Source organism: Biomphalaria glabrata, chromosome 9 (genome assembly GCF_947242115.1).
Source record: "Biomphalaria glabrata chromosome 9, xgBioGlab47.1, whole genome shotgun sequence".
NCBI lineage: Eukaryota > Metazoa > Mollusca > Gastropoda > Planorbidae > Biomphalaria > Biomphalaria glabrata.
The window spans coordinates 41,030,444-41,053,687 of record NC_074719.1 but is presented as its reverse complement, the minus strand read 5'-3'; the positions used below and the strand labels follow the sequence as shown (position 1 = coordinate 41,053,687).

Here is a 23,244-nt window from a genome sequence, read left to right as displayed (position 1 = left end):
CCCTCACCTTAACCGTAACCCTAACCCTAAATGATGAATTGCTATAATCATGAAATGTCTCGTATGATAAGGTCTCTGGTCATGGTCTGAGCTACATTTTTTATTTGATTTTATGTTTTGTGTCTTATTCCACGTACCTTTTTCCTGTGTTACTTTCTCATTTAAACTACTATTCTCTTCCAGAAACTCGGCTGTAGAATATGGAGAAATGGAAATGTATTATTTCAATATTTTATTTCAAGTGCACATTAGATTTAATAATTGTAATGTTTTTCGTGTTATTCTATTTCTTTTCTTCCAGCTCTACAAATAAAACAAAGGCAGGGGTTTATTTTTTGTTATTAATATTACCTTCTAGTTTCATATGTTGGACGTTAAGTTGTATTATATTTATTTTTAAAAAATAATATATTCCATAGCGTATTTACTATATAAACAACAAGAATTTGATTAGATAATTTCATTGGTCAACGCGCAAATGAGATGCGGCATCTAATCACCATTTACCTCAGCCTTAGGCCCACTACTATAACAAATACAATATAGTTGCAAGTACAAACAGAGTGTACATATAAAAATGAAAAATGTGTTTGATTAAAGCACAGATATCTTACTACTTTTAAATAGTTTTCAATAAATATTTAATGAATAAAATTTACCGCAAGTGGTATTCAACTGCTCAATAACATTTTCTTTACTTTGTAGGACGTTTTCGTAATGATCTGTGGAGACATGTGAAAGTTTCTATAGAAATGTGCATTACCGAAAATGTGAAAGTTTCTATGGAAATGTGCATTACCGAAAATGTGAAAGTTTCTATAGAAATGTGCATTACCGAAAATTAAAATGTTCAACATACAAATTTCAACAAATAAATGAGTGAGACAGAAAAAAAGTTAGGCTAAACGTTTTATAAAATTGCATCTCAAAATTTACATTGTTAGCTATGTCATCAGCATATGAATCAACAATTGAATCAACAAATGAATCAACATATGAATCCACATATGAATCAACATATGAATCATATGAATCAACATATGAATCAATATATGAATTGTATACGAATTAACATAATAAATAACATACAGCTTAACATATCAGTTTTTCTATGAATATACATAAGCAGGGCTGGCTTTGGTGGCGCGGTGGCTGAGTGGTTAAGAGCTTGGCTTCAGTATCTGGGGTCCTGGGTTTGAATCTCGGTGAAGACTGGGATTTTGAATTTCGGGAATTTTAGGGCGCCCCAGAGTTCCCACTAATGGGTGCCTGAATTTAGTTGGATAAAATAAAGGCGGTTGGTCATTGTGCTGGCCACATGACACCCTGCTCATTAACCATTGGTAAAAAAAACAACAGATGACCTTTAACATCATCTGCCCCATAGATCCTAAGGTCTTAAAGGGAAAACTAACTAGAGCTGGGTTTACCTATAGGCAACATACGCCATAGCTTGGGGCTCCGTTTGGTTACAGGGATATTTTCAATCATTATGGAGATAGAGCATACGAAAAAAATTGTCTCAGTAAGGGCCCAATATCTATAGTAGCTTAGGGTCTTATCAAGTCTAAAAGTTTGTACTACTATTTCTTTTACCTGACAACACAAGAAACAATTTAAAAAGAACAATTAGTTAATTAACTAATGGTAATTAATTATTTCGTTTGGTATCTTGAACAAAGGAAAGAAATCGTACTTGACCTGACAACACAAGAATCAATAAAAAAAAAAAAGTTACCAATTAGTTAATTAACTCATGGTAATTAATTCTTTTGCTTGGTATCTTAAACAAGGGAAAGAAATCGTACTTGACAAATGTGGTTGTATACGTTGAATTAGTTCCCTTGAGAATTCACAAATAAATTAACGAATGCATTTTCATATGAATTAATAACATATGATTTTAGCTACTGTAACAGGATTTTTTTTTAAATATTTTATTACAAGACACGCTTGGTGAAAAACTAGCTATTAATATTACCATGGCTGCCTAATTGATCGGTGTGGTGAAATAGTTTACTATTTGTTTATGTTTATGTTTATGGACTGTTTTTCGGTCGTCTCGACTGTCTCGGGATCATACTCTATCCACTGTCATCCCACTTCACCCTGCGGGAGGTTAGGACTAGGATGTAGATTATGTTGAAGTCTGAAGGAACGCCCGAAACACTCTAAACATTTCTGACCATCTTACCGTTTTCATTTTTAAGTTCAAGAATGTTTGCATCTTTGGTTTTCACAAGGAGAACAGAATTATCTGAAATAGTGTTTGAATGTTTTTATAGATTAATGGATTTTAGATACTAACACATGTGAAAAAAAAAACGAATTCTTCTAATTATTTAAATATTAGTAATTACAAAGTAGTAATAATAGTAGTAGTAAAGAAACCTTTGACTCTCGATTCGCGTCTATAACTGGGTATAAACATTATAACCTAGTTCTTACTTATTTGACAGTATCAATGCAGTAAAAAGTTCCCAATTTAGGTGGGCTGGACATGTAGTCCGCATGCCAGACAATCCCCTTCCCATCCGACCTCTGTACGTGGAGCTGTATGCAGGAAAGCGCTTCCTGGGAGGGGTGTCAATACAAGCGCTATGAAGACACCCTTAAGAGCTTCTTCGAGGAATGTGATATTGACGTTCACGGCTGGGAAGCACTAGCTCTCGATCGCTCCTCATGGCGTGAAGCTGTGAGTCTCGGAGTCACGAGATACGAAGCGTGAAAGAGCGCCGAACCAAAAAAAAAAAAAAGCTGAGAGAAGAAGCAGGCTTATCTGCAACTGACCTAACCTACCCATGCTACGTATGCGGCCAGGTTTTTAAAGTGAGGATTACAGTCATCTTCGAGTTCAAAGGATATGAGATATGTGTTCATCTTCGATCACGAAGGAGGAGCTATACATACCTATTTCACAAAAACATAAAAACCCAGTTGTTACCCATTTCACAAAAACATAAAAACAAAGTTTTTAGTTTTTACCTATTTCACTTTTCAAACTCATAATGATAATGTCTTGCTCATTTAAACATTCATCATAGTGATCTGTGGATACACAAGTAAAAACTTAGACAATTTCTACAATTACTTGACTTCCCAATTAGGTAGATCAGTTTATATAAACTAATACAGATGAAATATAGTAGTTGACAGTGTATATTTAAATCAAGTGATAGGTATATCTGGCCAGTACTGGTCAGTCTTTTTCAGACATCACATTTCCTAATTTGTACGTGTGTGTCGTGGAGGTGGGGGGGGGGGGGGGGCTTTGGCCTCTTTATTTTTATTCCGCCGTTTTACCGTTTTGTTGGTCGACACTGGTGGTGACAAAAAAAAAAAGATCTTGTGAAAGATGTAATCAGTTTTTGTGGCCTACGGTTAACGAAGGTGTCATGTAGCCAGTCCTACAACCCCAACTAATGTCAGGTACCCATTAGAGATGGGTGGACTCAGAGACGCCCAAGGATTCCGAAATTAAAAATCCCAGTCTTCACCATGTTTCGAACACCGGGACCCTGGTTCGGAAGCCAAGCGCTTTACCGCTCAGCCACAGCGCCTCCATTAACTTTTCAAAGTTTAGACAAAACCTGCTCTTCTTATCTGATTATAATGAGCAATGGCAGTGCCCTTTGTTTCCTAACCGTGGCCACCGCTTCACCTATATTTCGTGGAGTCAACAGGTCTTTCAATGTGGTTGACATTCCTGCATGTTCTGTATTCTTCGCCTTTCGCCTGTGTTATTGGGTTGTTAGAGAGTTATTTCCGTTTAGAATGATCTGCAAAAGACACAGCGCAGAGGCGCCTAACAACGTACAGGGGATGTAACTCATCGTAACAAGTTAAAATAATGCTTACCTAGTTGTCTTTTCATAGTCTTGATAGCATTTTCTTGACTTATAGAACTTGTCATATAATTATCTGTGTATAAAAAATAAAATCACATGTTATGTTGATCTTTTTTTTAGAAAGATAATTCCTTATTAGAGGCGACATAGCCCGTAGCGTTGTAGTATGATTTTTGCAAAACTAAAAACGCAGAGATACTAAAAAGGACTTCTCCCACTGCTAATGTCATGTTTCTCACGGATGAAGAATTACAACAAACTGAATATTTTAACCGAATAGCATTGATACTTTTGTTCTACTCTTTTGAAACAGATTATAGAAATATTTTTGTGTTAGTTAGTAGGTCTTCTCACTTCAGAATAAATAGCGCTAATGAAAAATAAACAAAACTTAATCTCCATTGTGTATACATTTCTTTACAGTAACCAAATGTGTTAATAAAATAAGATAAAACAACTCATACCAAGTTCACTTGTTAAGCTCATAATGGCAGCGTCTCTTCTCTGAGACCGCCTTTATAATGATCTGCTCATTTAGAGAAAATATGCATGGGCGTAGCCAGGAGGGGGGAGTTTTGAGTTTAAAACCCCTACCAGGGGGTTTTGAGTTTAAAACCCCCTACCACGGGGGGGGGGGGAGACGGCTTTGATTTTGTTTATTTTAGGTGAGATTTTAATACTAAACCATCACTTGCCCCAGCGCAGCCAAGAGGTTTTTGAGTTTAAAACCCCCTACCACGGGGGGGGGGGGAGACGTCTTTAGTGACTAATTTTTGGCTTTGATTTTGTTTATTTTAGGTGAGATTTTTCGCGACCCCCCCCCCATCCCCCAGGAAAAAAAATACTGACTACGCCCATGAAAATATGTATGGATAATAGCAATTAAAAGTTAAATATATATATGTTTATATATATACTATTTGTAATAGACTTGTTTCGTGCGTGTTACATCATACATGCAGCATATATAATGAGGCATGATGGGTACTTTCTATTTCACATTAGGCTGATTATAGTAGGCATATAGCAAACTCAAGTATGGCTTACCTATTTCTCTTTTTAAATTCAAGATAGCCTCTTCTTGTTTTATAAGACCATTTTTATAGTAATCTGTATTATATGTATGAGAAATGTAAGGTTACACGGTTGTATAATGAGGTTTAATAGAAAATTATCTTCTAACAAGCAATAGAAGAAAGAATACTTTTAAAAAACAAAGCTTTCGTATACTGTAAATTACAGAGTTTAGCTCCCTTTCTGCTATATAAACAAATTCAATTAATTAGTACTAAATGATTATTAGCTCATTGATTTTTTTTAAATTGATTTGTATATTGTCATCGACTATAATAATAATAATAATCTTTATTATCCGTAAGGAAATTTGTCTTACATTTTGTGCATTACACCAAACAAAAAACATTATAACTATAAGAAACCAAAGTGTCCATTCACACCAGACTCACTCATAATTTACAAAAGAACATTCAATATACATCCAGCAAAGAAATAATAATGAATAATGAAAGCACAAATTGCATGTCGCCACAGTGCAGCGCCATTTTGAAAAAATAATCATGAAAAATTTCAACTTGATCCGAGAATGGGAAGTGGAAGAAAAACGCGTGAAAACGTTACTAGGGGATTAAATTCGTATATACATCCACATCTCTCATCAAGTAGCATTTATTGCCCTTATTTCGATATCAAACAAAATAATTGACTAGTAATAATTTATTAACTAATTGATTAAATTTTGTGATTGATTCATGTCTTGTCAGGTTCAATGTATAATTATGCAAAGTTTTAATTTGATCCGAGAATGAGAAAAAAAAAAAACATGTTCAAACTTTTAACCATACAGACAGACAGATAATCAGAGTGAGTTGATATAAGCTTTGTGACAATGGTTTTGGATATCTACATTTAATAAATAATAGTACGAGAAAAAATATTATCTAACCTATTTCAATGGACAGCTGAAAATTCTTTTCTTCTTGAAGTCTCATAGCTTTTTGAATTTCATCTGAAAATATGTACAGCATAATTGTACTTACAGTAAGATAATAAATGGAGTAAATGTTACAGACTACTTTATTAGCTGCCACTCGTAGGGCCACTCGTATGGGCAGGGTTTAATCCACAAAAGTGGAGTGAGCCAGGAGACCTTTTTTGTCACCACCAGTTTAGAGCCCGCAAATTTTAATGGCTTGACCCTCCACTAGTCTCCAGGGCGGTCCACGGTGTCTCCGCTGCGGGGAAGAAGAAAAAAACATGCCTCATTTTATGTTTGACTGCCCCAGACTTGCTGATCTCCGTCTCGGCAGGTGTGGGAAACCAAACATGTTCGACTTGTATGCTGACATGTATGCACTACGCAAGACAGCAGGGTTTCTGTCCAGGGCTTTTGCAAGAGAGGATTTGAGCCTCTCAAGCCCTCACTCCAATGGAGTTTGATGATGATGATGATGATAATTGGCGGCCACTGTGGGGTCAGAAGTGCTCGTACACAGCTTTGAGCATAAAATGAGTGCGCCTTTATGTATGAATGTCCCCATTTACTACACTAGGACCGTTGGGGTACCACACTAGATCTATCACATTTCACTCTGTCCTTTGCCTTTGATAGAATTTCATTCACTGACAGGCCCGTCCATTCTTTGATGTTGTCTTTCCATCGCTTTCTCTGTCTTCCTCTTCTTCTTCGTCCTGGTACTGTTCCCTGAAGGAATGTCTTTGCGAGCCCTGAGGACCTTATGATGCATCCATAGAGTTTGATTTTACGTTGTTTTTTTCCTCAGTAGCTAACAGGTCAACGTGGGGCTCAACTTCTGTATTAATCCTGTTTCAAATCACATCATTCGTGATGCGGTCTTTGTAACTGACACCTAGGATTTAACTATATATTTAAAGCTATCAGTTCAGTGAATACACAGGAATATTAACAAAGTAATAATAATAACATTAATAAATCTCCGTATCCTTTGGTATTAAGTCGTTTTAGTTCAACTATCTGCAACACTTTCCTCACGAGCACGTCTTGTAGTTGTTGGTAGTGTGAAGTTCATAGTTTCTGATTGTTGCTGAAAATATTGAAACCTGCCTTTTTACTTGCCTGAGCGGACCATTTCGGGGGCCAATTCTGAGTTTCTGTTTTCACACAAACTGTCTTGGTAACCTTGTTTTTTTATTGATTCGTGTTTTGTCATTGATTAATTGTGCGAAGTTTCAGCTTGATCTTATAGCGCGTGTTGGTTATATAACTTTTACACACTTTTTACCAGACAGAGTAATTTAATAATTTTTGTAAAAAGATACATACATATACACACTCATAGTCATTTAATCCCTTTCATTTTATCTCCGGTCATTAAATCCCAAATTAAATATTTTTTTAAAAGTCTTTGTGTAATTCTGCCAGTTTAAGCTTTCACCTACAGCACACATTTAATCTAATAACCTAAAATTTGTATGAATACCGTTTATTGATATGTTTGACCCATCTCCTTGATACGCTAATACTATGTTTTGTTTTGTTTGAAATACTTCGGAAGTTTTTTTTTTGTTGTTGTTTTTTTTTACAAAGATTTTTACAAAGTAGCACAAACCTACTGCATGCTGGGACAGAATGACAGCGAGTCGGGCGAGAAGGAATTAAATTTGTGGCGAAAGTACGAAGTGCAAGCCACACGACCAGGGAGCCAGTTTTCCCATGACATTACTTAGACTTAGACTTAGGTCCTCCCGCGCCGTTCGGCGCATTGGGCGGCAAGCTGTCTCCATAATGATCTGTCACTGGCAATGTCTGAAGCCTCCTCCAACTTTGTGTCCACTGTTCTGAGGTCCTCCATGAAGGTGTGTCGCCAGGTAATACGAGGACGTCCCTGTTTGCGCTTTCCTCGTATTGGCTTCCATGTTATCGCAACTCTTGGTGTGCGTAATTCATTTTGACGTAGAACATGCCCCGCAAACCTCAATCGACGCTCAGTCACAACCTCACTAAGTGTTCGACTCCCAGTTGGGCATAGGATTTCCTTGTTTGAGATCCGGTCTGTGTAACTGACTCCCAAAATCCGTCTCAGCCATCTCTGTTGAGCCACATTTAGTCTTTTCTCAATTTTGACAGATGACTTCCACGTCTCACATGCATATGTAGCAGTTGGAATGACGATTGTGTTGAGAAGGTGTATTTTTGTCTCGAGTCCAGTAGCTTGGCTAGTCCAAATAGGCTGCAGCCTTTGGAAAATGCCTTTCCTATTGGGCACGCTACATCATGGTAAGCATCTCCATCATTTGTTATAATGCTGCCAAGGTACGTGAACTTGTCCAGCTCTTCAAGCTTTGACTCGCCAAGTCTGACAGGGACACCCTTTGCCTTATATCCCACTCGCATAATTTTAGTCTTATCCAAGTTTATGCGGAGGCCAATTTTGGGTGCCTTTCTGTCTAGGCTCTCCGTCATTTCTTGAATGCATTTATTTGTAGCCCCGATCAGTTTCGTGGACTTCAAAAAAGCGTTTGATAGTGTCCACCGAGAATCACTATGGAAAATAGTTAGAGAATACGGTATCCCAGAAAACTTCGTCCAGATCCTACGACACCTTTACAGTCAGTCTAGTTGCTGCATTAAAACAGAAGATGGAACAACAGAGTTTTTTACGATCGAGACAGGTGTGAGACAGGGGTGCATCTTATCTCCCTTCCTTTTTCTCCTAGCCATCGACTACCCATGATATTATAATTATAAAAATATTTAACACTAAATTAACAAAGTAGCATCTTTACAAATGTTTTTTTTTTTAATTCTGCTATTAAAATAATTTTTCTTGTATCATTTCTCTGCTGATGTTACTTCCATATTAATTTTATTACGTTATAAAATTGTATTTTTAGACAAATAATTTATTTGTAAAAACTATAGATAAAAAAAGTTTTTCTTTACCTTTTAACGCCAGCTCCGCCTTGTATTTGAGTTGTAAAGCTTTCAGGGCAGTAACAATATTTCCTGGACGATTGAGATGAAAGGATTTTTATTTTAATTTTTAAGGTTCCGTTTAAGTTACAAACTTCTAAAAACTAGTATTTACTGTTTTCTAATTCTATGTTATTAAACTTAGATCAATCTAAAAAAAAAAGTGATCCAGAAAAGATTTTGTAATAGCAATATCAAAAGAATTTGTTGCGTATTTTTTATTTTGACTTTAAAATGGGCTTAAGAACATAATACATATCCTTTTTAGATTAGATAGATAGATAGATAGATAGATAGATAGATAGATAGATATAGATAGATAGATAGATAGATAGATAGATAGATAGATAGATAGATAGATAGATAGATAGATAGATAGATAGATAGATAGATAGATAGATAGATAGATAGATAGATAGGCAGGCAGGCAGGCAGGCAGACAGACAGACAGACAGACAGACAGACAGACAGATAGATAGATAGATAGATAGATAGATAGATAGATAGATAGATAGATAGATAGATAGATAGACAGATAGACAGAAACACAGGCAGGCAGGCAGACAGACAGACAGAAAGACAGACAGACAGATAGATAGATAGATAGATAGATAGATAGATAGATAGATAGATAGATAGATAGATAGATAGATAGATAGATAGGCAGACAGACAGACAGACAGATAGACAGACTGACAGATAGATAGATAGATAGATAGATAGATAGATAGATAGAAAGATAGATAGATAGATAGATAGATAGATAGATAGATAGATAGATAGATAGATAGATAGATAGATAGATAGATAGATAGATAGATAGATAGATAGATAAAGATAGATAGGTTAAATAGTTTTAAAAAGCGACATACTTGCATTTAACGCAAGCTCTCTATTCTTTGCTTCAGTGTCACTGAGAAATTGTTGAAGTTGAGCTAAAGGAACGAGATCAGGTGTCAGTATATCCCACAGATATAATTCTACTTATAATAGACCTTTTCAAAATTATGTGTCAGTCTCAAAATAGCGGCAACCCTAACCCTAACGACTCTTGCTATCCAGACTCACTGCAAACTGCACCACACGACAACACCAATTTGAAGAACTTAACGACTCAGAGCTCCAAAATAACGAACACATTAATGTGTATTAAATTGCTGCCGATACTGTGCAATCGGCATCACGTTACACTGACTGTACAAATACTTTAACAATGATAAACGTACCGCTGTATCAACTCTTGAACCGCTGTTTCAAACTCTTGTACCGCTGTATCAAACTCTTATACCGCTGTTTCAACTCTTGAACCGCTGTTTCAAACTCTTGAACCGCTGTTTCAACTCTTGAACCGCTGTTTCAAACTCTTGTACCGCTGTTTCAAACTCTTGTACCGCTGTATCAAACTCTTATACCGCTGTTTCAAACTCTTGTACCGCTGTATCAAACTCTTGTACCGCTGTATCAAACTCTTGTACCGCTGTATCAAACTCTTGTACCGCTGTTTCAAACTCTTGTACCGCTGTTTCAAACTCTTGTACCGCTGTTTCAAACTCTACTGGCCTCTCCGCCTCGTCCCGCACTTGCGCTAGGTTCAATAGTTGCGGACTGACTTCACACTGGACTCGCTGTACGGGGCTTCATCCTGACTCGTGACTTCGTCTCGTACAAATGAAGTGTCTTTTTTTTTAAACTATGAAACAAACCATCTTGACTGCTCGTTATATAGGGTCCAAGGGACTTTTAAAAACAGACGGAACGTCATTCGTCTCTTATGGATGATCACATGACTAATGCCGACGTGACTGTCCTGAGTAGTGTCCGCAATAGATCTTTGGCCTTGTCAGAAGGAAATGCTTTTGGGGCAGTTTAGTAACAATTAGCGATTAAAAGGCCATCATCTTCAGCATCATGTCTCATTTGATTTCATTGACAACAAAATTACAACAACAGGACAATGTAAAATATTTAGGGACAATGTAACTGTGATAATAGCAAAGTATTAAAGGTGGAGGGGTTTTGTTTCAAATAAATATTGGCGTAAATCTTAATGAGTGGTCAGTGTAAAGACTTTATCTCAATAGAAACAGAACAAGACAACGAAGAAAACGTGAGTTTTTTCTAATTTCTATCTATCTATCTATCTATCTATCTATCTATCTATCTGTCTGTCTGTCTGTCTGTCTGTCTATGTTTCTATCTGACTCAATTATAACTGTCATCTCTTCACCGAGTTAAATTTTTTCATTTCTTTTACTGCTAGCTCGTACCCCAATTTCGTCTGTTTGTATTTACAGATAGACAAACATAAGAAAATAAATAAAAAGAGCTGCAGCCCTCTCCATCCTACTATAGTATTAAGAGCTCTGTAAATTGTTGTATTAAAAAAAATAAACAAACGTTTAACTCTACACGTTCACGTCTATCCGTACTGCTCATGTCTCCCGGTCATTTAAAAAAAATAGGCTAAACTGTCAAAGACTTTACTGATAAATTGCTTCTTGTTGTGATGGACTAGCTAACGATGAAGGCATATCATGTACAGTGCTGAGAGTCTTTCATCATTCATTGTGACCACAACCAGGTTTTCATATCTCGGAGTGGGCTGAAAGATCGTCCAAAGCTACACGTAGTGGCCGGTAAAGTTAGCCGGAAAGAAATCACAATTTTTCAACACGTTATCACCGTCCAACGTGGCAACGTCTGCAACTTGTGCTTGCTAATGCCAGAAGTCGAATAAGTTCATGGCGTCTTATTCAACATAGGATTCAGTTCGTAGCTAACGGCAACTAGACTTCTGCATTCTTTACGTTAGAACTCGTGCCTCGTTTTAGGGTGAAGACAAAACAGGTGGAACTGAACATATTCTTGCTCGAAAAGCGAGACGTTAATGATGAAACTAACGAATCAGTGTCTCTGAGCAATCGCTGAAGTTGAGCTAAAAGAAAGAGATCAGATGTCAGTATATCGGACTATATCCCACAAAGGTGTAATTCTAGTTAGAATAGACTTTTTAAAAATAATGTGTCAGTCTCAAAATTGCGGCAATATTTTGATTCGGAATGTAAAGCCATGTTCTGTAATACAAGTAACTCTGAAAATCCTAGTTTGCTTGGTGTTTCTGTGCACTGCCAACCCTAGGCAGCACCAACTCAAAACGAAGTTAGTCTAACTTACTCTGACTCTTTCAAAACAATTTCACTTTATATATATTTCATCTTCAAAAATAAACACGATAAATATGTGTTCAAATTATTTGAATCGATTGAGTTACCTTAAATAAGCTAAACGAAATAAACTGTTAATTTGTTTGTAAGATTTATTGAATTGTTTGTAGGATGTATTTGTTTTTAAGAATAATGAGTTGTTTGTAAGATTTGTTTATTTGTAAGATTTATTTATTTGTTTGTAAGATTTATTTGTTTGTAAGATTTGTTTATTTGTTTGTAAGATTTATTTGTTTGTAAGATTTGTTTATTTGTTAAGATTGGTTTATTTTTTTAAGATTATTTTATAAGATTTATTGATTTGTTTATAAGATTTGTTTATAAGATTTGTTTATTTGTTTGTAAGATTTGTTTATTTGTTTGTAAGATTTGTTTATTTGTTTGTAAGATTTATTTGTTTGTAAGATTTCTTTATTTGTTTGTAAGATTTATTTGTTTGTAAGATTTGTTTATTTGTTAAGATTCGTTTATTTGTTTGTAAGATTGGTTTATTTTTTTTAAGATTATTTTATAAGATTTATTGATTTGTTTATAACATTTGTTTATTTGTTTGTAAGATTTCTTTATTTGTTTGTAAGATTTGTTTATTTGTTTGTAAGATTTTCTAATTTGAAATCATACATTTTTACTTACAGTTTTCGTTTTTGACTTTTTTAATTTCATCACCTTGGAGCTGTATTACTCGTTTGGATCGATCTGTAAAATCAAAAATCCTTAAAAATTTAAAGTAAAATTAATCAATACCTAAGACTGTGATAATTTTGTAAAAGCTAACAGAATAATTAAGTTAAATACAAGATGTATTATAATCTCTTGACTCTCGACTCTTTTAGTCCTGAAGCACTCATGACTTTTCATATTATTTTAATATTTTTCCTACATTTTCTGACTTCCAAAGAACATGTTTGGGGAAGTCGCTGTCTTTTGATTTGTTTACATACTACGTTCAACTACATAGGCCTACAACTTTACATACAACTTTACATACAACTTTAAGGTTTTAGTCCATGGCTGTTTGGGGGAGAGGTTTTTAATGTCTCATTCTCTTACTCACATGGAGTTTCATAATGACGGTGTGGCCACTATGAAGGAAATGAGTCCACGGCTTAAGGAAAAATATTTCACGTTGTTTTGTTGACCCATCTCTGGTATGCATATTTCGTTCCTCTAACGAAGACAGTGTCGTCAGGGCCTTTCACTTTTAAGTACATTTTTCTTTTGGATGTCACAAGTATTAAGTATTAGAACATTTGAACGATACCTTATCATTATCCTATGTTGTTGAGGGGAGAGGGGGTTGTCACTCGAGGCAATAAAAATTTAAGAGCAAATTCTAATTCATAGTTGTTACCATTTTCTTCTTTAAGCTTAGCAATTTCCTTCACATCTGTGTGTGATGCTGTTGCTGCAGTTGATGGCGTGGTAGTGGCGTCCATTGTACCTTAAGATCAAAACATCCGGACTTGTATGGCAAAGCTCTGTTCACTATACACTAGAATGACAGAACAAAATATACAATGCACCCCCGTAGGCCGCCTAATCTTCTTTCTAGCCAGATTTTTACTACCGAGCAATGAGCTATTTATATCTTAGTGTAACACTATATGTAACTTTAATGGAATACAAAGACGAATTGTACAGATCTAATATGTAAAGGAATTTAGTTTCACTCTTGGTTTCCTAGAATTAGGCTCCTAATAGTTAAATACCTATGTGTAGATCTGCATATTTTCTACTGTGTTAGCTATATTACTTCCTTATTTTACTTCACTATAATAAATCTGTTAAACCAGACAATACCTAAAGATGTAATGCTCTCCAGTCCTCTAATATTGTATAGTATTTTTTTTATAAAATCACATTTAAACAAAAAACAAAATGTTTTGGTATAGCTAGTTAATATATAACGCAAGACGGTTTGTTGCTGAGTCGCAGGTCCGTGATTCGTTCCATAGTAGAGAGTGTCTCTACTTTCTCATATTTAACCAAGTTTCTTATTAAATTCTAGAGCTGCTGCAAGATCAATATAAGTTTTATTCATGTGTAAAATTGTTTTAACACGTCACATAGTTTCATACACCAAATCAAATTGGACTTCATAAATGTAAACAAAAAGACTTCACTTATACATATAGAATCTAGCATTCAGTACAAACTATTTTTTTTTCATAAATATAATAAACAGATGGAATATAAAACACAGAAGGATTGTTAACATAACTTAACCATGGAACTATACTAAGAATAGTTCCATGGCTTAACCAAATGACTAGGTTAAGTATGTAGAATTATATTATAGTATAGTTTCAGATTTATAATATTGTTCTTTGTAGGTAGAAGACCGAAGTCTAGTTATACAAAAATTTGATACGAATTCTCATTTCTTCTAGTAAGAATAAATACTTTAACAATGCTTACCAATTTTATGTGGGAAACGTGAAAATTCAAGTCTTTTATTAATCAGGTATGTATAGATCTAGATATGAATATTTGTGTGGACATGTTAGATCTGCGTTGTACGCAACTGTGTAAAATCGAAAGTGAAAGTAGGGCCTGCTTTATTGAGAAATAAAATTTAAACTTAGCTTGATATAGTCCATGCTCCTCGCTTCTTTGCTGTGCCAGTTAATCTAGTTTCATATTAGCCATCGAAGATAAGGTTAAGAAACTTAATTATTTTTACCATGTGACTATAGGCCCCCATGTTTTAGTTTAGTTAAGTGGTTCTTACCTGGACAGTTGGAAGTGACTTACGAAGGCTGCGGGATACACATTTGAGACCAAATCAAAATCCATTGCCAAGGACAGACGAAGACGGCAAAGAAAATATAAATCGACCACCAGCGGACAATGGTTATGCCTACGCTGGATGAGGCAAAATATGTAGGTCACAGCTGGGGAAATATTGCATTCCTCATTAATATTCGAACTCAAAAGTCAAGCCTTATTATTATAAGTCATTTTGACAATGACACTGAGCTGTCTGGGCACTGTTCTTATAATTTGATATAGAATACAGGTAATATAGATGGGTTTGAAAAAGAAAGCGTAGATCTACTGCTGTGTTGTGTAGACTTACGTTGAGACATAGCCTATATTGGTAGAAAGATGGCATAAGTTAAATGACCATGATATAAGAAACTCAGTTGATAAAAGGCAGATTTAATATTAAGATTGCTTTTTTTTTGTACATCGCTTTTTCATATTCTTTCTCTCTCTCTCTCTCTCCCTCTCTCTCTCTCTCTCACTTACTTTCTCTCTATTTCTTTTTTTTTTTCTCTCTCTCTCTCTTTCTCTCCCTTTTAGTCTCTCTGTTTATCTCTTTCTTTTTTTTTCCTCTATTTTTCTTTCTCTTTCTCTCTTTTCTCTCTCTCTTTCTCTCTCTCTTTCTCTCTCTCTCTCTCTCTCTTTCTTTTTCTCTCTCTTTCTTGCTTTCTCTCTTTCTTTCTCGTTCTTTCTCTTTATCTCTGTGTCTCTCTTTCTAATTCTTTATCTTTATCTTTCTTTCTCTTTCTCTTTCCTTCTCTTTCTCTCTTTCCTCTCGCTCTCTCTCTCTCTCTCTCTCTCTCTCTCTCTCTCTCTTTCTTGCTCTCACTGAGATTTATTTCATGTTACAAGGTGCCTCTACTAATATTGAGATACACAGTTGAATTTAAACAGAGTTGCTGTGCACACATCTTGAAGATCTACCAGGCTAAGGCACATACGTGAGCATTTTTAAAAGTTAAAATGATACGTCTCAAGGGTAGGCCTAATCGATGGCATTTATAGTGCCAGCGGAAATGTATTTATATTTGCAACTAGACTTAATTTTAAGTAAATCTGGGCTAATTTTGTATTCATATTTTATCAAGAAATAAAGCTACATTATTAATTACTAAAGTTATGATCGTCTTATGCTTTTACGGCATAATTTAAAGGAATAATAAGAGAAATAGATGTCATCTTGCTTTTATTATAAGAGAAACAGATAGATCATCGTGCTTGTATTATAAGAGAAATAGATAAGTCATCGTACTTGTATTATAATAGAAATAGATAAGTCATCGTACTTGTATTATAATAGAAATAGATAAGTCATCGTGCTTGTATTATAAGAGAAATAGATAAGTCATCGTGCTTGTATTATAATAGAAATAGATAAGTCATCGTGGTTGTATTATAAGAGAAATAGATAAGTCATCGTGCTTGTATTATAATAGAAATAGATAAGTCATCGTGCTTGTATTATAATAGAAATAGATAAGTCATCGTGGTTGTATTATAAGAGAAATAGATAAGTCATCGTGCTTGTATTATAATAGAAATAGATAAGTCATCGTGGTTGTATTATAAGAGAAATAGATAAGTCATCGTGCTTGTATTATAAGAGAAATAGATAAGTCATCGTACTTGTATTATAAGAGAAATAGATAAGTCATCGTACTTGTATTATAAGAGAAATAGATAAGTCATCGTACTTGTATTATAAGAGAAATAGATAAGTCATCGTACTTGTATTATAATAGAAATAGATAAGTCATCGTGCTTGTATTATAAGAGAAACAGATAAGTCATCGTGCTTGTATTATAAGAGAAACAGATAAGTCATCGTGCTTGTATTATAAGAGAAACAGATAAATCATCACGCTTGTAAATATTAAATAACGTTAGTTAAACATCGGGGAAATCCGAAATTACTTAACTAGATTTTGTTCCCTCGGAGTTACTTCCTAGTCCAAACCTCTAGCAGCACGACGGGACCATCCATAAGTCCAAACGACAGTCCGGCGCGCAAACCGCAAACATTTTTTTACAGACAAAGCTGAAAAGTGAATGTTGAGTTTGATCACTTGGAGGATGCTGAAAACAGGATGGGGGGGGGGGTGTTGTCATTGTAATAACAAAGGTTAAAAAGTTTAAAACCGGGTGAAGTGTGTTTATGTGGGAGGGGAAGGGGCCCGATCAACAGAGTTTATTTAAAGATTCAATATCTAATTGATTAGACGAAGAATAATCAGCGATTTACGTAGGACGAACTTTTTTTTTTTGTTGTGGGCGGAAAGAGAAAGGAGAAGTAAAAGTGATACTAGAATTCATGAGCCCAAAAACATGTGTGCGTGTGTATGTCCATGAGAGGTGGAAGCGGGGGGGGCGTTATAAAGTCTTTGTCAGAGAACATGACGGTACTCTGGGTGAAAAAATAAAATGGGGAGAGAGAGATAAAGAAGAGCGAGAGACAGAATGCTGGCTGTTTCATTTCATTCTAAGAGATTCACTAATTCACGGGCTACAAGAGTATGTTCAAGAGATCATTCAAATGTGGTCAGTTTATTTGGGAGGGGGGGGGGGGAGGAAATATTCCGGCCATATATATATATTGGCCTCCTTTAGTCGTAGAACGACTATGGTTCATCTCAGAGCACACTTCCTCGTGTGGCTGTGGAGCCGTATTTTGGAGAGACACTCCCGTCCACAGATAGCGCAGTTTAAGGTGGCTTTTGCTTCGGTGGTAGAGGAGCTGGCCGTTCTTCGGATTGTACGTATTTCTTCCTGAGCTGAGACCCATGTACTTTCACTAGCCATAGCTTTCTTGGTCCCTGTCTCTCTCCATCTGTTGCGGTCTAGAGCTATGTCTTCCCAATGGTCAGTATTGATGTTCACTGATTTGAGGTCACGTTTTACTACATCTATGTAACGGAGGTGGGGGCGACCAGGTTTTCTTGTGCCAGTCGCGAGTTGACCATAGAGGACAATAACCATATAAAGTCCGGGGAATAAATAAACGAGAGTAGCCTTTGTGTAATGTTTCTGATTTATGAACTAAGAATACGCAAAAAAAAAAAAATTAAAAGAAATGACACACTATCCGAAAATAAAGTGAGCCAAAAGATTTAACAAGAGCTCAATATGTCACGTGGCCTAATAATTTCTAACAACTAACGAATACAGCAATTCTGCAATTGTATTATTTCTCTTCTGACTTTATTTTCGCTTTTCTTTTGGGTTATCTTTTGATGCAGGTCCCACTGCACCAGTTCTTTTATGAGCTACTTGCTGCCTGTTATTCGCTTCCTTGTGTGACCTGAGCTGATCTTTTAAAGCATTCCAGGCGACTACCTATTGAACTGAGTTATCTTATTATACCGTAACGATTATAATGTTAAATATATAGTGTCAACCTACTCATGGCAGAAAAAAAAAGGTAACTATCTTCAGCCTCAAATGTCTACGGTAGATTTTTAAAATTAAGTGGCAAGATAAGATAACCAATGAGGAAGTGCTGCGAAAACCAGGGTGCCGGGTCCGGGATATGTGTTATCAGCAGCAGACGCCTTGGCTGGCTTGGTCATGTTTAAAGAATGATAGAAGGTCGACTTCCACAAGACATTCTGTATGGTGACCTAACAGAAGGCAGGAGTGCCGCTGGTCGTCCACCTTTGAGGTATACTGATGTATGCAAACGCGACATGAAGCTCTTCAATTTGATATTTTGTTGTTGTTTTACAATTTAGGCCATGTCGTGCCTAGAAGCTCTTCAAAATCGACACTAACTGTTAGGGAAAAAATGGCACTGGATAGATTTACATGAAAAGCGAGCATAAAGGAAGGGTCCTGAATTGCAGAAGCCATACACAACAGTAGTAGAAAGATGAGTTAAAGGGCAATGGCGCCTGGCGATTACATATGCCCAACCTGTGACCGCAGCTGTGTATCAAGAATGGACCTCATTCACCAACCTTAAACAAACAACATTTAGCCGCGTGATTCTTTATATCTTATATACAAATTATGTAATCCATTAAGGCTGTCACGTGATAAGTATTTGTCATTGTTTTATCAATATTATGACGTGGCTAAATGTGTTTATTTACAATTGGTAAATGAGGTCCATTGGCCTCTTTAGTCACACTTGAAGTTGCAAAAGGAAAAAAATCACTCTCACCACAGGAACAATTTCAATTTAATCTATTTCAAATATTTCTCTAAGTTGTAAATCCTAATGGCTCGAAAGTAATAACTGTAAACTTAGAACCAACAAGTAAAATAATTAAAAATTTAAAGACAATTCTTTCTTTACGAAGCTGGTGACATACTCAGACCGGTACGTGACGTTTTGGCGCCGCCGTTTTGGCCCCGCCGTTTTGGCGACGGGACGTTTTGGCGCGAGCCGTTTTGGCGACGGGACTTTTGGCGCGAGATATCATTTGACGATAATTTAATAAGCACGTAGCTTTTTTATTAATGAACCCTTGAATTCCAGCGACTTAGGCAAATAACCATGGTGTCTATGTATACTTAACTTAAAGTATTTTGAGAAACATGGTACATGTATTATATTTTTACTAATTATTAGCAAGTGTTTGGTATGTATAGCTGGAGATACCTTACAGTCATTAAATAAACCAATGTTAATGTAAACAAATAATTGCATCAATTTTTAGTCTATCATCGTTTCATTTTGTTTTTAATTTTAAAATAATATCTTAAAAAACCTTTTTTGAAAATAAAAGTGTGCCTCTTAATAAACACACATACACAAGCCAAAATGTTTATTAAAGAAAATGATGTGAAAAACAAACACACATTTACATTTAGTACGTGAAAAATATGTCTTAACACAAACACTCATGCAAAACATAGATATGAATAATTCTTTTAAAAGAAATAATACAATAAACGTACATAATGTATTTCGCGCCAAAACGTCCCGTCGCCAAAACGGCTCGCGCCAAAACGACCTTCGCGCCAAAACGGCGGCGCCAAAACGTCCTGCTTCGTACTCAGACATAGGCCTAAATATTATTGCTTTATTATTGAGCAATTTCCATGCTTGTAGCATGCTCAGAGCGGTAAAGTCTTGTCTCTTTTGTGGAACAGTGGAAGAAGGTTTCCGTACTGTCTTTAGTCGCTCAGCAAACAAAACTCTGCTCGAGTCGGGATTCGAATTCAAACCCCCATGTTAGGTGGACATGCAGTTTTGGCCTCTCAGCCTCATATCACTTTTTTGTGAGAGCAATTACTTTGCTTTTAATGTGACAACATTAAAGACATTCTGTTAATACATAAACTGTCCAATTTCTAGGGAAAATCTTTAGAACCGTCTTCGAGAATTATATCCACCCAGGTTTGTGAATATAGATGTTTTTGCACATAAATTTGCAGGTTGAATAGAGAGATTGTAAAAGGAACAAATAATTGAGAAAACAGCAATTTTCTTCTTGATCTTTTAATTTATTGACATTGTCTACAAACACACTGCGATAATCCGATTGAATAAATTTATTAGTGATAATAGATAATATGTATTGTAAGACACATAGCATTTCAAGAGTCATACAAATATGTGCACACAAATTTGACTGGCTGCATACGACATCAACTACAAAGAGAAAGAAGTCAAGGCATGATGTCATCTTTTATTCAGCGATTGTCCAGCACTGGCTTTCATAGCTTTATAGATAATACTTATGTAATGGGAAATTGTACAGATATCTTAACATAAGAAAACACCAGGGCCGGATTTAAGTCTGTCTAGGCTCCACTACACTTTTTCAAAAGCTTTAATAAAAATCCACTTATTAATTTAAAAAAAAATTTACTAATATCTAAAAGCATGCCATATTATAAAAGAAAGAGAGTACTTGTAATTCAATTTACTTTTCATTCGTTTAAAAAAAATATTTATTTAATATGCAGAGCTTAGTACAAGAAAAAATAATTTTGAGGGTTTACAGGAGTACATTACGAGAATACGAGCACGTTATAAGCCTTTTAAACGAGAAAGTGTTGCCAACTATAAACTGAAAGTATTGTTGGTTAAAATGTGACAAAACAAAAGACTAAAGAAAAAAAAACATGTTACGTGCTGACCCATTGAAATATGGATTTTTTCCCCTCTATTGTGGGGGGGGGGGGGGTTCATCTCTTGTAGCCCTGCCTGCCCTCCCATAAATCTGGCACAGACCAGTAGGTTTTATAAGAAATAGAGAACTAACAATTTTGTTACATCTTTTTTTTTATGCATAAAAATGAAAAAAAAAATTAAATAGCATTCATACATTTCCATTCAATGCATACAGTTAGGATTCAAGAATAGGATAAATACAAAGGTTACATACAAACTTGAGCTATTTTAAAATCAGAAGTTTTCTTATGACTTAGAATCTAGCTATTTATGGACCTACTGAATTGAGCTTCACTCTCTGGACAAATGATAGCAGGGTGTTATGTGGTCAGTTTAACAAGCAACCAGCTCTACTTTTACTCCCCCCCCCCCTAAAAAAATGACTGGACTCTGTGATTGGCCTAACTCCTTACAGTGCTCTATTTAGACATGGAAAGGCCCTAATCTATTTGAGATAGGTGGCCCTTTATATAAGTCCAAATATTATATATCAGTGCTAAATATTTCTTGGTGGCTCAAAGCTCTAGCTTGCGTTGCCTAGAGGTAAAATCCGGCCCTGACTCCTGAAAAGACAACCCCAGCCTCAGACCTTCATGCCCGCAGCCAAGCACTGGACGTATCAGCTACCATTTGAAGTGTCACAAGAAGAGTGATTCATTCATGCTACAAAGAAAACATTTCACAAGTGTTTGTAATCTCTACCAAAACAAACATTGGACCCATAGTATATACAACATATCAACACCTACGTATAAGAAATATGAACTGGGTTTCAGAAGTATCTCTAGTTCTAGTTCATATTATCGTATGGTTTATTACATTTAAAATATTTTTAAAATACTTTTTAAAAAAAATTATTTAATACACATTTACTGCTAAATTTCTCAATACTTCAAGATTTATTTCCATTTTTGTACAAAAGTTAAAAAAAAAAAAATTAATTACCACTAATTAATTGACTAATTGATTAACTTTTTTTGATTGATTCATATGTTGTCAATGAAAGTGAATAATTGTGCAAAGTTTCAAGGTGACCCAAGACTAAGAAGTGGAGGAATAATGTGTACAAGAATCTTGCCAGACAAACAAAAGTGAGCTTTGTTAAAAAAAAAAAAAAAGAAAACTTTACAGCAGGTCATTAGTGAAAAGGTACTGAAGTCATGTATCACTAAGCCAACACAGCAAAAATATATAATATAGTTTTGTTAATTATGTTATAATATGCAAAACATATGAAATTAAATCCATTGGTTTTATGCAAGCCTTTTTATCTTATAAAACAATGATTTAGTTCCTCTGTTGCACATTAGCATAATTCATTTGTAATGCCTAACCAATATTTATATAAAGAGAATATTGGTATACCAGTACTAATAGATTAATACAATTTTAAATAAAGGTTGGAGATAATTCATTAGGAGAAAAAAAAACTAGCACCTAATGATATGAAAAAAATGAACCACAAACTTGAATGAATTATTTGACAGTAAACAAAAAGATACTTTTATGAAATACAACTTTCTGCTTGCTAATATTTTTTTCTTGCATGTATATCATTTTTTCTAGTTATATGACTACCGGTATGTATATAGAGAAATATAGCATTGTAATATCACACTAATTTTTAGGCTATTTATTATCAGATCAGAAACTTATATTTATATGCTAATGTCCTTGATTCCAAAGATTAAAGAAGAGTGCAGTGATTACTTATATCTAAACAAGAGTAAAATGCCTGAGCTGAAAATATCAAGACCATAAACGCTTGTCACATTTAATAGGTTATTACTCTGTTACAGTTTTATTAGAGTGTAATTACTGTAGATCAATATCTAATTACATTTAATTATAAAGATCATTGCTATTTAAAAATATACTTGGCTAATACACTTATAACACATTATATCAACTACCAATATAAATATATATCAAATTATATATCTCTGAAACTTGTCCTGTTCTGTTTTAGAAAAAAATGGAAAAGCAATTTATGAATGGTAGATCTCTTTTTATACCAAAGCACAAATTCATTTTTTTTTGCAATATTTCATTGAGTGACACATCTGGATGAATAAAATTTTGCGAAGCCATCTCAATCACGCAATAAATGCAATTTGACTTTTATACACTATAACAGTACTTTCCAAAGTGGGGTACCCCGTTTCACCTCATTAACTATGCTGATTTTTTAAAAATACTCATTTATAATGTTCTGTTAATAAATTATTATTTAGTTTTAATTAATATCCTTTAATATTATTTTATTTCATATTTATACAAACTCTAAATCTGTGTTATTATTCATCTTAAAAA

At 34.9% G+C, this 23,244-nt stretch overlaps 1 protein-coding gene across 6 annotated transcripts in view; it reads right to left on the bottom strand.

The window, feature by feature from the left end:
• Positions 1–14,614, bottom strand: part of LOC106052025 (uncharacterized) — a 34,211-nt gene extending 19,597 nt beyond the window's left edge. For 2 of the 6 annotated variants that reach the window (XM_056041529.1, XM_056041525.1), the window contains exons 1-12: positions 14,463–14,614; positions 13,396–13,536; positions 12,678–12,740; positions 9,693–9,755; positions 8,791–8,853; positions 5,812–5,874; positions 4,896–4,958; positions 3,859–3,921; positions 2,986–3,048; positions 2,195–2,257; positions 660–722; positions 138–191 (exon numbers count right to left, since the gene is read on the bottom strand). In XM_056041529.1, coding sequence (XP_055897504.1) covers positions 138–191; positions 660–722; positions 2,195–2,257; positions 2,986–3,048; positions 3,859–3,921; positions 4,896–4,958; positions 5,812–5,874; positions 8,791–8,853; positions 9,693–9,755; positions 12,678–12,740; positions 13,396–13,480 — 706 coding nt within the window. In that variant the 5' untranslated portion in view covers positions 13,481–13,536; positions 14,463–14,614. Of the gene's footprint in view, positions 1–137; positions 192–659; positions 723–2,194; positions 2,258–2,985; positions 3,049–3,858; positions 3,922–4,895; positions 4,959–5,811; positions 5,875–8,790; positions 8,854–9,692; positions 9,756–12,677; positions 12,741–13,395; positions 13,537–14,462 lie in introns of those variants that run through there. The other 4 variants (XM_056041526.1, XM_056041527.1, XM_056041528.1 and 1 more) reach the window with 4 other exon arrangements.
• Positions 14,615–23,244: the final 8,630 nt, after the last annotated feature.